This window comes from Oncorhynchus mykiss, chromosome 1, assembly GCF_057628025.1.
Source record: "Oncorhynchus mykiss isolate SJ-2025 chromosome 1, ASM5762802v1, whole genome shotgun sequence".
In the NCBI taxonomy this organism is placed as follows: Eukaryota; Metazoa; Chordata; class Actinopteri; order Salmoniformes; family Salmonidae; genus Oncorhynchus; species Oncorhynchus mykiss.
The window spans coordinates 8,554,387-8,572,075 of NC_143022.1; the positions used below are offsets into that span (position 1 = coordinate 8,554,387).

At 41.5% G+C, this 17,689-nt stretch overlaps 1 protein-coding gene across 1 annotated transcript; it reads left to right on the forward strand.

Annotated features, from left to right (window-relative positions):
- The first annotated feature begins 2,055 nt into the window (after positions 1-2,055).
- On the forward strand, positions 2,056-15,520 carry LOC149985352 (5-hydroxytryptamine receptor 3A-like). The gene is made up of 6 exons (XM_090182517.1): positions 2,056-2,247; positions 13,346-13,469; positions 13,773-13,945; positions 14,160-14,370; positions 14,554-14,757; positions 15,010-15,520. The coding sequence occupies exons 1-6, from the start codon at positions 2,056-2,058 to the stop codon at positions 15,306-15,308; spliced, it is 1,203 nt and encodes a 400-aa protein (XP_090038643.1). The 3' UTR covers positions 15,309-15,520.
- Positions 15,521-17,689: the final 2,169 nt, after the last annotated feature.

The following is a 17,689-nucleotide window of genomic DNA, read 5'->3' on the forward strand; positions in this document are numbered from 1 at the left end:
ATGTGTGTGCTCTTCTTACCCTTGTCTTTCCTACCGTCTCTCTTTCATTCTCTCTTTATCTCTCATTATTTATTTCTCTCTTTCTTTCTCTCTTCATCTCCCCTCTCCCTTTGCTCTCCCTCTTTCTCTCTCTCTCTCTCTCTCTCTCTCTCTCTCTCTCTCTCTCTCTCTCTCTTTCCTTCTCTCTCCATCCCTCTTTCCTTAGGTCATGAACTAATTCCAGGACTCATATTATCACCCATCTATAATTAAATGATCAGCCTATATATTGTATCAGACACAAGATAGAGAATAAACATTACCATACAATTCATAACACAAGTTATTTAACAAATGACTTGGGTGGGAGAGCTGAATGGGGGGACATTGGGACACCTGTTCCTTTGTGTGCTGAGGTGAACCCCCCCAGCTCATTTCCATAGCCCAGTACGTGTATTGTCTGCAGAGCTGTGGTACACTATCGTCCGACGCACACTGGTTGCACTTGTTGCATAGGTTGGTACACCACAGCTCTGGGGTGAAATGTCCCCTAGGTACAGATCTAGGATCAGCTTCCCCTCCCCCAATCCTAACCTTAACCATTAGTGTAGAAAATGATACACTGACTCAGGATCAGCATCTAGGGGCAAATTCACCCTCCACCACAGCCATTTACTGTGGCTCACGCCTGTTTTGTATCCAACCCCCTGCAGGTAAAGTAGCTCTGTACCACAAGAGTTCACCTGCTCTACTGACCACCTCATTTGCCCCAAGGTTTATGGATCTCACTCATGGTCTTCTCTGTTGCTAGGAATATTGCTAGGAATATATATATTTATTTTTAATTAATTTTTTTACAATTCCTATGTTTAGTTTATTGTAGAATCAAGAAATCACTGACTCTTCGTGTCACTTCTAACGTATCAGAGATCTTTGTTGCAGGAGAACTGTGTTAAAACTTGAAAACAGTCTGGAGCTGTAAGATTTTCTGTGGATTCTCCAACAGCAACGTATGATATGACATGACAATACATCAACATAAGTGTTTAACTATGCAAATTTGTCTGTATATATTCAATTTGTTCCAGCTGGTGAAGAGGTGCTATCGATGGGATTGAGGAAACAAAGCTTTGCTCTAAACAGTTCTTCAGCCAAACATTAGGATTGAAACAGTCAACAGTAGTTTGCAAAAACTTGCAGTTTGATGGCAGCCAAGGATTTTTCCAAAATGGAGGTAAATATCTTTCATTCTAATGCCTTTCGTTACATTGGGGGGGGGGATGTACCTTACACATGTTTCGTTCCTGTCTGTTGTGCTTCAATGCATTACTGTAATTGCTCAAAACTTTTGTTAAGTGACATTTGAGGTAAATTAAGTTGTGAATTCATGAAGTAATTCATGGTGTTATACACATTGTATTAATTATCAAACATACACTAAACAATGGACCGTATCTCTAAAATACAGTTTGACCTTTGAACCTAACAGTGATTTTTTAAATGACTATTTCAGTCTCAACGATGGTGGGTCAGTTCCCACCAGGTTCTGTTCATCATGTGCTGCATCATGGTACAGGGTAGGTACAGCTTGGACACGGGAAAAAATGAGTAAAGTCAACTAAATTATGCTAAGTAAAGTTAAAATATTCTAGTTGAGTAAAAGTTGGTGTTCATTTATTCTTTAGTTTTATGTTTACTTTTTGATATTGCTTGGAGTAGCTGTTACTTTAGCAATCAAGTTCTTAACATAATTTATTTCTGGGTTTGCAGTCAATTAATTTCACTATCATATGAAAAAGTAGCAAGTCTTCATCATTCAAACAAGATTCTAATAATGATATCTACAATATGCAAGAACCCCATTAGTTGGTAAAATGAAAGACTTTTCACTGAAGATGATCAGATATTTGACCTCATTTACCAGATTCTCGTATCCAGAACAACATACTGTAGAGAGTGAATACATTTTCATCCTGGTCCCCCGTGGGAATTGAACCCACAACTCTGGTGTTGAAAGTGCCATGTTCTACTAACTGAGGAACACAGGACCATAACAAAACCACAATATAAAGCAGCATGGTTACCATTGTTTCCCCAGTGCCATGCCTGAGATGTAAGATAGTGGTGAACTGCACCAACCCCAACACCATATCCCTTCTGGCCGCCCTGGAGAACGTCATGAAGTTGTACTCCATACGACCTGTCATGAACCTCTCAACCCCCACCAACATCAGCATGTACTTCACTCTCTACGGCATCCTGGGTGTGGTAAGGAGTAGTAGGACAGCATGGTATCCCTTTCAACTAGTTCACCTGAGGAGACATACCATTAAATCCATCAATGTACAGTGGGGAGAACAAGTATTTGATACACTGCCAATTTTGCAGGGTTTCCCACTTACAAAGCATGTAGAGGTCTGTAATTTTTACCATAGGTACACTTCAACTGTGAGAGATGGAAAATTACATTGTATGATTTTTAAGTAATTAATTTGCATTTTATTGCATGACATAAGTATTTGATCACCTACCAACCAGTATGAATTCCGGCTCTCACAGACCTGTTAGTTTTTCCTTAAGAAGCCCTCCTGTTCTCCACTCATTACCTGTATTAACTGCACCTGTTTGAACTCGTTACCTGTATAAAATTCCCCATGTCCACACACTCAATCAAACAAACTCCAACCTCTCCACAATGGCCAAGACCAGAGAGCTCTGTAAGGACATCAGGGTAAAATTGTAGACCTGCACAAGGCTGGGATGGGCTACAGGACAATAGGCAAGCAGCTTGGTGAGAAGGCAACAACTGTTGGCGCAATTATTAGAAAATGGAAGAAGGTCAAGATGACGGTCAATCACCCTCGGTCTGGGGCTCCATGCAAGATCTCACCTCGTGCGGCATCAATGATCATGAGAAAGGTGAGGGATCAGCCCATAACTACACGTTAGGACCTGGTCAATGACCTGAAGAGAGCTGGGACCACAGTCTCAAAGAAAACCATTAGTAACACACTACGCCATCATGGATTAAAATCCTGCAGCGCACGCAAGGTCCCCCTGCTCAAGGCAGCGCCTGTCCAGGCCCGTCTGAAGTTTGCCAATGACCATCTGGATGATCCAGAGGAGGAATGGGAGAAGGTCATGTGGTCTGATGAGACAAAAATAGAGCTTTTTGGTCTAAACTCCACTCGCCGTGTTTGGAGGAAGAAGAAGGATGAGTACAACCCCAAGAACACCATCCCAACCGTGAAGCATGGAGGTGGAAACATCATTCTTTGGGGATGATTTTCTGCAAAGGGGACAGGACGACTGCACCGTATTGAGGGGAGGATGGATGGGGCCATGTATCGTGAGATCTTGGCCCACAACCTCCTTCCCTCAGTAAAAGCATTGAATATCGGTCGTGGCTGGGTCTTCCAGCATGACAACAACCTGAAACACACAGCCAGGGAAACTAAGGAGTGGCTCCGTAAAAGCACCTTAAGGTCCTGGAGTGGCCTAGCCAGTCTCCAGACCTGAACCCAATAGAAAATCTTTGGAGGGAGCTGAAAGTCTGTATTGCCCAGCAACAGCCCCGAAACCTGAAGGATCTGGAGAAGGTCTGTATGGAGGAGTGGGCCAAAATCCCTGCTGCAGTGTGTGCAAACCTGGTCAAGAACTACAGGAAACATATGATCTCTGTAATTGCAAACAAAGGTTTCTGTACCAAATATTAAGTTCTGCTTTTCTGATGTATCAAATACTTATGTCATGCAATAAAATGCAAATTAATTACTTCAAAATCATACAATGTGTTTTTCTGGATTTTGTTTTAGATTCCGTCTCTCACAGTTGAAGTGTACCTATGATAAAAATTACAGACCTCTACATGCTTTGTAAGTAGGAAAACCTGCAAAATTGTCAGTGTATCAAATACTTGTTCTCCCCACTGTATTTGACATGTGCTATATAGTTCCGAATGTTCCTCCACATCCTGTTTTGTAGATCTATTGAAAATGTGTCTTTATTGCCTTTACTTTGTATCCTACAACAAAAAAGTAATTCTCTTTTCAGGAGGAAAAGGCACAACTGTTGAACACCTACATTTGGCTGGTGAAGGTGAGCGTATTATTTTAGCAAGTATATGTACACAGTGTATGGGAGTCATTTTAAATGTGCACTTTGGTTTCTCTTTCTCCTACAGAACGTTACTTCACATTACTTCATATTTGTTAGGACACACAACATCCATTCACCAATATGTACTGAATAGCAATAGTTAATAGTTATAATAGTTATAATTTAATTATGTTAAAATAAAAAATGTATCTTTGAATGTGACACAATCTGAAATATCGTATTGTAATTTTGAATACTGCTTACAAACATATTACATTGTTGCTAATGTGTTGTTTTAGGAATGGGAGAATGAATTTTTCAGCTGGGACCCAGTCCAATGCGGCTCTGCCAATATTTCTCTCCCCAGGGAAAGGTTCTGGTCACCAGATGTGGTAATCAATGAATTGTGAGTTAAACATCTCCATAGTCTATATAGATACGATATACTTATTTTTTTTATGAAACATTGACTTTGGTCTTCCTGATATTAGCCCATAGAAACACATTGAGTAACCGATTAATACATGGAAAAACACAGTAAAAAAAATATATGTTTTGTTTTTTAAAGACCAGGGAATGTGAAAAGGTTTAGACCGATATTTAACCTATTTAAAACTGCTTCCATGCAGTGATGGAAATGAACCCAAAAGATAAGTTAGATACAACAGGTGTAGTAGACCTTACATTGAAATGCTGAATACAACAGGTGTAGTAGACCTTACAGTGAAATGCTGAATACAACAGGTGTAGTAGACCTTACAGTGAAATGCTGAATACAACAGGTGTAGTAGACCTTACAGTGAAATGCTGAATACAACAGGTGTGTAGACCTTACAGTGAAATGCTGAATACAACAGGTGTAGTAGACCTTACAGTGAAATGCTGAATACAACAGGTATAGTAGACCTTACAGTGAAATGCTGAATACAACAGGTGTAGTAGACCTTACAGTGAAATGCTGAATACAACAGGTGTAGTAGACCTTACAGTGAAATGCTGAATACAACAGGTGTAGTAGACCTTACAGTGAAATGCTGAATACAACAGGTGTGTAGACCTTACAGTGAAATGCTGAATACAACAGGTGTAGTAGACCTTACAGTGAAATGCTGAATACAACAGGTATAGTAGACCTTACAGTGAAATTCCGAATACAACAGGTGTAGTAGACCTTACAGTGAAATGCTGAATACAACAGGTGTGTAGACCTTACAGTGAAATGCTGAATACAACAGGTGTAGTAGACCTTACAGTGAAATGCTGAATACAACAGGTATAGTAGACCTTACAGTGAAATTCCGAATACAACAGGTGTAGTAGACCTTACAGTGAAATGCTGAATACAACAGGTGTAGTAGACCTCACAGTGAAATGCTGAATACAACAGGTGTAGTAGACCTTACAGTGAAATGCTGAATACAACAGATGTAGTAGACCTCACAGTGAAATGCTGAATACAACAGGTGTAGTAGACCTCACAGTGAAATGCCGAATACAACAGGTGTAGTAGACCTCACAGTGAAATGCTGAATACAACAGGTGTAGTAGACCTTACAGTGAAATGCTGAATACAACAGGTGTAATAGACCTTACAGTGAAATGCTGAATACAACAGGTGTAGTAGACCTTACAGTGAAATGCTGAATACAACAGGTGTAGTAGACCTTACAGTGAAATGCTGAATACAACAGGTGTAGTAGACCTTACAGTGAAATGCTGAATACAACAGGTGTAGTAGACCTTACAGTGAAATGCTGAATACAACAGGTGTAGTAGACCTTACAGTGAAATGCTGAATACAACAGGTGTAGTAGACCTCACAGTGAAATGCTGAACACAACAGGTGTAGTAGATCTTACAGTGAAATGCTGAATACAACAGGTGTAGTAGACCTTACAGTGAAATGCTGAATACAACAGGTATAGTAGACCTTACAGTGAAATTCCGAATACAACAGGTGTAGTAGACCTCACAGTGAAATGCTGAATACAACAGGTGTAATAGACCTTACAGTGAAATGCTGAATACAACAGGTGTAGTAGACCTCACAGTGAAATGCCGAATACAACAGGTGTAGTAGACCTTACAGTGAAATGCTGAATACAACAGGTGTAATAGACCTTACAGTGAAATGCTGAATACAACAGGTGTAGTAGACCTCACAGTGAAATGCTGAATACAACAAGTGTAGTAGACCTCACAGTGAAATGCTGAATACAACAGGTGTAGTAGACCTTACAGTGAAATGCTGAATACAACAGGTGTAGTAGACCTTACAGTGAAATGCTGAATACAACAGATGTAGTAGACCTTACAGTGAAATGCTGAATACAACAGGTGTAGTAGACCTTACAGTGAAATGCTGAATACAACAGGTGTAGTAGACCTTACAGTGAAATGCTGAATACAACAGGTGTAGTAGACCTTACAGTGAAATGCTGAATACAACAGGTGTAGTAGACCTTACAGTGAAATGCTGAATACAACAGGTGTAGTAGACCTCACAGTGAAATGCTGAATACAACAGGTGTAGTAGACCTCACAGTGAAATGCTGAATACAACAGGTATAGTAGACCTCACAGTGAAATGCTGAATACAACAGGTGTAGTAGACCTTACAGTGAAATGCTGAACACAACAGGTGTAGTAGACCTTACAGTGAAATGCTGAATACAACAGGTGTAGTAGACCTTACAGTGAATTGCTGAATACAACAGGTGTGTAGACCTTACAGTGAAATGCTGAATACAACAGGTGTAGTAGACCTTACAGTGAAATGCTGAATACAACAGGTGTAGTAGACCTTACAGTGAAATGCTGAATACAACAGGTGTAGTAGACCTCACAGTGAAATGCTGAATACAACAGGTGTAGTAGACCTCACAGTGAAATGCTGAATACAACAGGTGTAGTAGACCTCACAGTGAAATGCTGAATACAACAGGTGTAGTAGACCTTACAGTGAAATGCTGAACACAACAGGTGTAGTAGACCTTACAGTGAAATGCTGAATACAACAGGTGTAGTAGACCTTACAGTGAAATGCTGAATACAACAGGTGTGTAGACCTTACAGTGAAATGCTGAATTCAACAGGTGTAGTAGACCTCACAGTGAAATGCTGAATACAACAGGTGTAGTAGACCTTACAGTGAAATGCTGAATACAACAGGTGTAGTAGACCTCACAGTGAAATGCTGAATACAACAGGTGTAGTAGACCTCACAGTGAAATGCTGAATACAACAGGTGTAGTAGACCTTACAATGAAATGCTGAAAACAACAGGTGTAGTAGACCTTACAGTGAAATGCTGAATACAACAGGTGTAGTAGACCTTACAGTGAAATGCTGAATACAACAGGTGTAGTAGACCTTACAGTGAAATGCCGAATACAACAGGTGTAGTAGACCTTACAGTGAAATGCCGAATACAACAGGTGTAGTAGACCTTAAATTGAAATGCTGAATACAACAGGTGTAGTATACCTTACATTGAAATGCTGAATACAACAGGTATAGTAGACCTTACAGTGAAATGCTGAATACAACAGGTGTAGTAGACCTTACAGTGAAATGCCGAATACAACAGGTGTAGTAGACCTTACAGTGAAATGCCGAATACAACAGGTGTAGTAGACCTTACATTGAAATGCTGAATACAACAGGTGTAGTAGACCTTACAGTGAAATGCCGAATACAACAGGTGTAGTAGACCTTACATTGAAATGCTGAATACAACAGGTGTAGGTAGACCTTACAGTGAAATGCCGAATACAACAGGTGTAGTAGACCTTACAGTGAAATGCTGAATACAACAGGTGTGGTAGACCTTACAGTGAAATGCTGAATACAACAGGTGTAGTAGACCTTACAGTGAAATGCTGAATACAACAGGTGTAGTAGACCTCACAGTGAAATGCTGAATACAACAGGTGTAGTAGACCTCACAGTGAAATGCTGAATACAACAGGTGTAGTAGACCTTACATTGAAATGCTGAATACAACAGGTATAGTAGACCTTACAGTGAAATGCTGAATACAACAGGTGTAGTAGACCTTACAGTGAAATGCCGAATACAACAGGTGTAGTAGACCTTACAGTGAAATGCCGAATACAACAGGTGTAGTAGACCTTACATTGAAATGCTGAATACAACAGGTGTAGTAGACCTTACATTGAAATGCTGAATACAACAGGTGTAGTAGACCTTACAGTGAAATGCCGAATACAACAGGTGTAGCAGACCTTACAGTGAAATGCCGAATACAACAGGTGTAGTAGACCTTACAGTGAAATGCTTACTTACAAGCCCTACCCAACAATGCAGTTCTAAGAAAAAATAATTGTTAAGTAAAAAATAGATATACATTTTAAGTAACTAATAATTAAGAGATCAGCACTAAAAACAATAGCGAGGCTATATACATGGGGTACCGGTACAGATTCAATGGTTAGTTAAGGTAATTGAGTTAATATGTACATGTAAGTAGAGTTAGTGACTAATAGAGGGGTGGGGCAATGCAAATAGTCTGGGTAGCTATTTGATTTGCTGTTCAGAAGTATTATGGCTTGGGGGTAGATGCTGTTAAGAAGCCTTTTGGACCCAGACTTGGCGCTCCGGTACCGCTTGCTGTGCGGTAACAGAAAGAGCAGTCTATAACTAGGGTGGCTGGAGTCTTTGACAACTTGAAGGGCCTGCCTCTGACACCGCCTGGTATAGAGGTCCTGTATGGCAGGAAGCTTGGCCCAAGTGATGTGCTGGGCCCTATGCACTACTCTCTGTAGTGACTTGCGGTAGGAGGCCCGAGCAGTTGCCATACCAGGCAGTGATGCCAAATCTTTTCAGTCTCCTGAGGGGGAAAAGGCGTTGTCGTGCCCTCTTCACGACTGTCTTGGTGTGTTTGAACCATGATAGTTTGTTGATGATCAAGGACATCAAGGAACTTGAAACTCTCAACCCGCTCAAGTACAGCCCCATCGATGTGAATGGGGGCGTGCACGGTCCTCCTTTTCCTGTAGTCCATAGTCATCTCCTTTGTCTTGATAACGTTAAGGGGGAGGTTGTTGTCCTGGCACCACATGGCCAGGTCTCTGACCTTCTCCGTAAAGACTGTCTCATGGTTGTCGGTGATCAGGCCTACCTACCACTCTGCTTCTATGTAAGAACCCAAAGAACTGCAATTTCTCAGATGCCATTCTGTAGAGGATCAGCGTGGCGGATGTGTTGTTACCTACCCTTACCACCTGGGGGCGGCCCGTCAGGAAGTCCAGGATCCAGTTGCAGAGGGAGGTGTTTAGTCCCAGGGACCTTAGCTTAGTGATGAGCTTTGAGGGCACAATGGTGTTGAATTCTGAGCTGTAGTCATGAATGGCATACTCACATAGGTGTTCTTTTTGTCCAGGTGTGAAAGGGCAGTGTGGAGTGCAATAGAGATTGCATCATCTGTCAGTGAAGACACTTGCCAGTTGGTCAGCGCATGCTCGGAGTACACGTCCTGGCAATCTGTCTGTTCTTACGACATTGTGAATGTTGACCTGTTTAAAGGTCTTCCTCACATTAGCTACGGAGAGCGTGATCACACAGTTGTCCAGAACAGCTGATGCTCTCATGCATGTTTCAGTGTTACTTGCCTCAAAGCAAGCATAGAAGTAATTTAGCTTGTCTGGTAGGCTCGTGTCACAGGGCAGCTCGTGGCTGTGCTTCCCTTTGTAAGGGAATAGTTTGCAAGCCCCGCCACATCCGACGAGCGTCGGAGCCGGTGTATTATGATTCAATCTTAGTCCTGTATTGACACTTTGCCTGTTTGATGGTTCGTCGGAGGGCGTAGCGGGATTTCTTATAAGCTTCCAGGTTAGAGTCCCGCTCCTTGAAAGCAGCAGCTCTACCCTTTAACTCAGTGCAGATGTTGTCTGTAATCCATGGCTTCTGGTTGGGGTATTCAGGTACAGTCACTATGGGGACGACATCATCAATGCACTTATTGATGAAGCCAGTGACTGATGTGGTGTACTCCTCAATGCCATCAGAAGAATCCCGGAACATATTCCAATCTGTGCTAGCAGATACATAAGATATTACAGTTTTTAATGTCCCGTTGGTAGGTTATAAGTGCTCGTAGTTTGTCTATTTTTATTATCGAATGATTTGACAATGGCTAACAGGACCGACAGTAAAGGCAGATTACCCTCTCGCCGTAAGATCCTAGAAAGCCCCCTGATATCTCGGATATCTTCATCTCTTTCTCCTGCGAATTAGTGGGATGAGTTCCTTGTCGGGTGTCTGGAGTAAATCCTATGCGTCCGACTCGTTAAAGAAAAAATATTCTTCTACTACAAGGAGAATAATTGCTGTCCAGATGTCTAGATGCTCTTTTCGGTCATAAGAGACAGAAACATTATGTACAAAATAAGTTACAAATAACGTGAAAAAACACACACAATACCACAATAGGTTAGGGGACCGTAAAACGGCAGCAATCTCCTCCTGCGCCGTTATCAAGGGTAGAGATATGACTAAAGTAAAAGTGAAAGTCACCCTGTAAAATAATATTTGAGTACAAGTCTAAAAGTATTTGGTTTTAAATATACTTAAGTATTTAAAGTAAATGTAATTGCTAAAATATACTTAAGTATTTAAAGTAAAATTAAAAGTAAAATGAGTGAGCCAGATCAGAGGCAGTAGTGATGACCAGGGATGTTGTCTTGATAGGGGCATGAATTGGTAAAAAGTCCATCATTTTCATTAGGAATGAAATGGAGTAAAAGTTGTCAAAGATATAAACAGCTAAGTACCCCCAAAAATATATACAGTGCCTTGCGAAAGTATTCGGCCCCCTTGAACTTTGCGACCTTTTGCCACATTTCAGGCTTCAAACATAAAGATATAAAACTGTATTTTTTTATGAAGAATCAACAACAAGTGGGACACAATCATGAAGTGGAACGACATTTATTGGATATTTCAAACTTTTTTAACAAATCAAAAACTGAAAAATTGGGCGTGCAAAATGATTCAGCCCCTTTAAGTTAATACTTTGTAGCGCCACCTTTTGCTGCAATTACAGCTGTAATTCACTTGGGGTATGTCTCTATCAGTTTTGCACATCGAGAGACTGACATTTTTTCCCATTCCTCCTTGCAAAACAGCTCGAGCTCAGTGAGGTTGGATGGAGAGCATTTGTGAACAGCAGTTTTCAGTTCTTTCCACAGATTCTCGATTGGATTCAGGTCTGGACTTTGACTTGGCCATTCTAACACCTGGATATGTTTATTTTTGAACCATTCCATTGTAGATTTTGCTTTATGTTTTGGATCATTGTCTTGTTGGAAGACAAATCTCCGTCCCAGTCTCAGGTATTTTGCAGACTCCATCAGGTTTTCTTCCAGAATGGTCCTGTATTTGGCTCCATCCATCTTCCCATCAATTTTAACCATCTTCCCTGTCCCTGCTGAAGAAAAGCAGGCCCAAACCATGATGCTGCCACCACCATGTTTGACAGTGGGGATGGTGTGTTCATGGTGATGAGCTGTGTTGCTTTTACGCCAAACATAACGTTTTGCATTGTTGCCAAAAAGTTTAATTTTGGTTTCATCTGACCAGAGCACCTTCTTCCACGTTTGGTGTGCCTCCCAGGTGGCTTGTGGCAAACTTTAAACAACACTTTTTATGGATATCTTTAAGAAATGGCTTTCTTCTTGCCACTCTTCCATAAAGGCCAGATTTGTGCAATATACGACTGATTGTTGTCCTCTGGACAGAGTCTCCCACCTCAGCTGTAGATCTCTGCAGTTCATCCAGGGTGATCATGGGCCTCTTGGCTGCATCTCTGATCAGTCTTCTCCTTGTATGAGCTGAAAGTTTATAGGGACGGCCAGGTCTTGGTAGATTTGCAGTGGTCTGATACTCCTTCCATTTCAATATTATTGCTTGCACAGTGCTCCTTGGGATGTTTAAAGCTTGGGAAATCTTTTTGTATCCAAATCCGGCTTTAAACTTCTTCACAACAGTATCTCGGACCTGCCTGGTGTGTTCCTTGTTCTTCATGATGCTCTCTGCACTTTTAACAGACCTCTGAAACTATCACAGTGCAGGTGCATTTATACGGAGACTTGATTACACACAGGTGGATTGTATTTATCATCATTAGTCATTTAGGTCAACATTGGATAATTCAGAGATCCTCACTGAACTTCTGGAGAGAGTTTGCTGCACTGAAAGTAAAGGGGCTGAATAATTTTGCACGCCCAATTTTTCAGTTTTTGAATTGTTAAAAAAGTTTGAAATATCCAATAAATGTTGTTCCACCTCAAGATTGTGTCCCACTTGTTGTTGATTCTTCACAAAAAAAATACAGTTTTATATCTTTATGTTTGAAGCCTGAAATGTGGCAAAAGGTCGCAAAGTTCAAGGGGGCCGAATACTTTCGCAAGGCACTGTATATGTGTGTACCTCCGTAAAAAAAAATATTAACTGGTAACGAGTTACCTTCAGAAGAGTCTTGTAAGGCTTGTAAGCGTCCTAGAGCCAAACAAGCGACCTGTTCGTGAGAGTCTCACCTTTTGATAGAGGTGTAGCCCAAACTGTTCGCACAGAGGTTGGCAGATTGACAGAATCAATCAACCAATCAAACAATCAACTTCAAACAAGTCTCGTCGTAGAGCAAAACACCAACATATTCGCCAGAGTCTCATCTTTCCATAGAGGTCATAGGTCATATTAATAGGTCATATTAATTTGTTCAGACTCCACAGACGTCTTCGTGAGAAGAACAATTTTAGGGATGTATAATGTTCCGACAGACATCGCTAAAGCCCGGCCACCTTCCACCGCAAATTCTGAAAGCCGTCATTGGCAGATGGTGGTGGATTGAGACGCAGCCCCTGCAAAAAAATCTATCTATCTATGGTCTGACAAACACAACTGTAGCTCAACAACCTTCCACCGCAGATGCGGAAGGCCGTCATTGGCCGATGTGGTGGATGGAGACGCAGCCCCTGCAAAAAAATATATCTCGATCTTAAACAGACAGATCTTGATAGGGATGTTTGTATTATGCTAATTAGAATTCTGCTGGAGAGCGGACATCTTAACAAACACTTTAATTCTGTCCCTTTTTATTGCACTAGTGACAGCTTCAGTCACAATTAAAAAATCTAAAACATATGATTTATATCCTGCCCATGGTTTGAAATCGTCCTCATATTTCGCCCTGTCTCACAGTATGGATCAAAGCACAGCTCCCAGCGTCCCTTATGTGTACATTAAGCATACTGGTATAGTGCGAGACGCCAACCCTGTCAGAGTGGTTAGCTCCTGTAAACTGGACATCTACACCTTCCCCTTTGACGTCCAGAACTGCACCTTCACCTTCAGATCCTACATCCACCACGGTAAGACGTCAATGCAACCATGCTTTAGGACTTACTTGAACATAAGGGTTCGATGCCTAACCCATCACTCCTTCTCTCCCAAAAAAAACATCCTGACTCTCTCTTGTGATCTGAAATGATAGGTACGAAACAGGATGGTCCATTGGTTCAATTGAGTTTTTGATAAATGACTCGGTGTCAACCAAGGGATCTGTTTGGTGTTAGACCCAAGTTTACCATCCCCTCAGTACAGATCATGTTCTGCTTCCATATAGGTTCAACCCATTCATCCCAGGATGTCCCATTCCTTTTTCTCCCCTGCAGTGTCGGACATAAGGATTATTTTAGGGAAGAAGGTGGAGGACATCCTGAAACGCTCCATTAGCGTGTTGTCCACTGAAGGGGAGTGGGAGCTGATGGACATCAAATCCAGCAAGTTCAAGTTATCAACATTCAATCAGGGAGAAAGCAACCCCTATGATGAGCTCTGCTTCTATGTAAGAACCCAAAGCACTGCAATTTCTCAGACGCCATTCATTTGGCTCTACAACTACAGAGCGTTGAATTTTGTGTCAGAGAGTACTTCATATTTTATAAATAGGATGCTAACTCAGCTATATATGGCTTTGTCTTATCTGAAATGGGAATCTACTGCACGACACCAAATCACCCTTGAAGGTTTTCATTACACATTGGGTCTCTAAACTGTAGATTGTCCTGAGGCGCAGAGCCACCCTCTACGTGGTGAACCTCCTGATCCCCAGCTGCTTCCTCATCACTGTGGATCTCTTCAGCTTCCTGCTGCCTCCCCAAAACGTGGACCGCTCCTCCTTCAAGATGACCCTAATTTTGGGCTACTCCGTCTTCCTGCTCATTGTGAATGACCTGCTGCCCATTACAGGAAGCACCATTCCACTGATAAGTGAGTATGAAAACATGTGTACCGGGAACACCATATTTTTCGTAAGTCATAAATGTAGATGTTTACTTTGTGTTATTGGATTAGCTAGTTAGGGTCAAGTATCATTTTGAAGTCCACTTCCTTTGTCCTCCTAAGAGTTGCTGAATATTTCTTCTCTTCACCTCCCTCCTCCTGCACATGCAGATGTGTTCTTCGCCATCTGCTTGGCTCTGATGGTGGCCAGCCTGCTGGAGACTATTCTCATCACCAACCTCCTGGTCGGCTCCAGTAACTTCCACCCAGTGCCTGGCTGGGTCCGAGTGCTCGTCCTGCGCTTCATGGGCACCCTCGTCTGGCTGCCTCAGAAATCCAGAGAGGACAAGATCATCCTCAATCCAGTTGCAAGAGGTACCCTGTCTGATCCTCCAGGGATTTACAATTACACAGACTTTCATTCAGTTAGCAGATGTCTTGTCCAACACAAAGCAATATAGTGAAGCATTCAATCACAAGCCTGAACAGTAACATAAATGCACGAATCACTCTGATACATTTTTCCAGACACTTGACTAGGTCCGACCTTAGACAACCAATCATTTCTGTCTTTAGGAGGTATATTCATAATTCCACCTTCTCCCTTCCTTCCCTCTTGTCTCTAAGAAACAGACGTGAAAGTCTGCCCTCTAGTGACGGTGGAGAGACAGGTTCAAACAGGAGAACCAGGTAAGATGTGGGCAGAGGCAGGCGATCCAGCCCTGGCGGAGCTGAGGAATCTGGGCAATGAGCTCCAGTCCATCCGCCTCCAGGTGGCCCAGCATGTGGACGGGAACCAGATCTCCCAGGACTGGATGCAGGTGGGCTACATCCTCGACCGGCTGCTGTTTGGCGTCTACTGCATCTTCATCACCTTCAGCTTCCTCGTCATCCTCAGCATCTGGAGTAATTCCTACAACCAGTGATGTACTGGTTAAAAACATAGGTGGGTCAATGTCATTCATTGTGAATAAAATAACGATCCTTGTCATTTCTAACCATTTTTCCATGATAAGTGGCTAAATGGTTGTGTTAAAATACAAAATGTGAGGAAATAGTGCTTACCCTCCACTACACCACTGCGTACAAGTCTCCCATGTTGTCAACTGCTGATTAGATTTAAAAACAATTACCTTAACATTACCATAACTTCAACGATCGCTTGTTTGATCTTCTGGCTGCATTGAGTAAGTGTGTTGACTTATATATTACTATATTAGATGACATTTATTTTTCTTTGACAAATAAACATACTTTCACAAAAACCACTGTTTCATTACTAACAACAATTCATTGGGGTCATCTGAGATGTTTTCTGAATTGTAATGTTGATGGTGGATCAATGATGATGAAGATGAAGATCTGTCACGCAAGACACGGATCCACGACATGCAAAGTAGGGGATCATCCAAAAACCACATCCTTGTTTTTATTATAGCGTTGACATACAGGAAGTAACTTTTGAGGATTTTATTAGTATCCCCATTAGCTGTTACAAAAGCATCGGCTACTCTTCCTGGGGTCCACACAAAAAAGAGACATCACATAATACAGAACATTAATAGACAAGAACAGCTCAAGGACAGAACTAAATTAATTTTAAAATGGCACACATAGCCTACATGTCAATACATACACAAAATATCTAGGTCAAGATAGGGGAGAGGCGTTGGTCCGTGAGGTGTTGCTTTATCAGTTCCGGAAAACCAGGTTTGCTGTCCATTAGAGTAATATGAGATGGATGGGAGTTCCATGCAATAACGGCTCTATGTAATACTGTATGCTCTCTTGATTTTGTTCTGGATTTGGGGACTGTGAAAGACCCCTGGTGGCATGTCTGGTGGGGTAAGTGTATGTGTTAGAAATGTATGTAAGTTGACTATGTAAACTATTTGGAATTTTCAACACATTATTGTTTCTTCTGAAAAGAAGAAGTGATGCAGTCAGTCTCTCCTCAACTATTAGCCAAGAGAGACTGGCATTCATAGTATTTAAGTTAGCCCTCTGATTACAGTATAGAGCAAGAGGTGTCGCTCTGTTCTGGCCCAGCTGCAGCTTAACTAGGTTTTTCCTCACAGCACTTGACCACATGATTGGACAATGGTCAAGACAAAACTAGAGCCTGCAGGACTTTTTGGAGTGTTGTGTGAAAAAAGCAGAGCATCTCTTTAGTATGAACATACCGTCCCTCTCCCCATCTTTACAACCATTGAATCTATATGTTTTGACCATGACATGTTCTAATCTAAGGTAACACCAAGTCATTTAGTCTCCTCAACTTGTTTGACAGCCAGACCGTTCATTACCAGATTCAGCTGAGGTCTAGAACTTAGGGAATGATTTGTACCAAATACAATGCTCTCAGTGATTTATGTTAATGCAGTACATATTGAGTACCCTTCTCTATAACCGTGCTGAAAGTCTGTTGTCAATTTGTTTACAGATAAATAGTATTGTATTTGGTCAAACACCATCTTTTCCAAAGAGCTGTGTTGTGTAAAACTCGATCCAAAGATTATGGCAGGGACTATTTCATGATATAATAGAAACATATTTAATTCAAGCAGCTGCTTTAATTTCACATTAAATATTTTTCCATTATATCATTATATAGCCCCTGCCTTAATCTTTGGAACATGTTTTCCACACAATTTGGTACCGGGACCCGGATGAGAGCGTCCTGACTTGTTGAATGATATACTTATTACTTACGATTGGTTGTATAGCTGTACCTTAGGACCAGTGATGTTAGTTGACATCCAATTAAATGTGTGCCATTATCAGAACCTATGGTGTGATTAAGCTACAAAGACTTCTACAAGGCCAGTTTATCTCCCATAGGCACAGATGTATTGAACTCAAAAAAATATTTAATGGCTGAGTGGTTACTGCAGGTGTTAAAAAAACAACTCTGTTGTGTTCGTGTGACCGATATCATGAGACTGTGATTAGAGACCGCGTGTGCGTCCCTTTTCACACTATCGTGCCGACCCAAGACAAACTGTACTAGCTAGCTCAGATGTTTTCCAGCACGGTTCAGTTTGGCCCAGCTTGACTCAGTAGTGTGAAAAGGGGCTGTGGTCTCACAGTGTGTGGTGTGTGTGTCTGCATTATAAGTCAATCACTCAGTTTGGTTCGAGCTCTGTATGTGCAGGACATTTGGTTAACTAGTACCATCCAACAGGGCACAGTATGGGACAACCATGGAGATTCAATCTTACATCAGGTTTCTTTCTATTGGCAGGTAATATCCTTCATTTGCATGTTAGATTTAAAGTTGTATTATGTTGTACATTATTGTACGTGT

Coding starts and splice junctions, on each gene's coding strand:
- LOC149985352 (XM_090182517.1), top strand. CDS start 2,056: ATGGTTACCATTGTTTCCCCAGTGCCATGCCTGAGATGTAAGATAGTG. Junction 2,248..13,345: donor TCTACGGCATCCTGGGTGTG/GTAAGGAGTAGT, acceptor GTGTACATTAAG/CATACTGGTATAGTGCGAGA. Junction 13,470..13,772: donor CAGATCCTACATCCACCACG/GTAAGACGTCAA, acceptor TCTCCCCTGCAG/TGTCGGACATAAGGATTATT.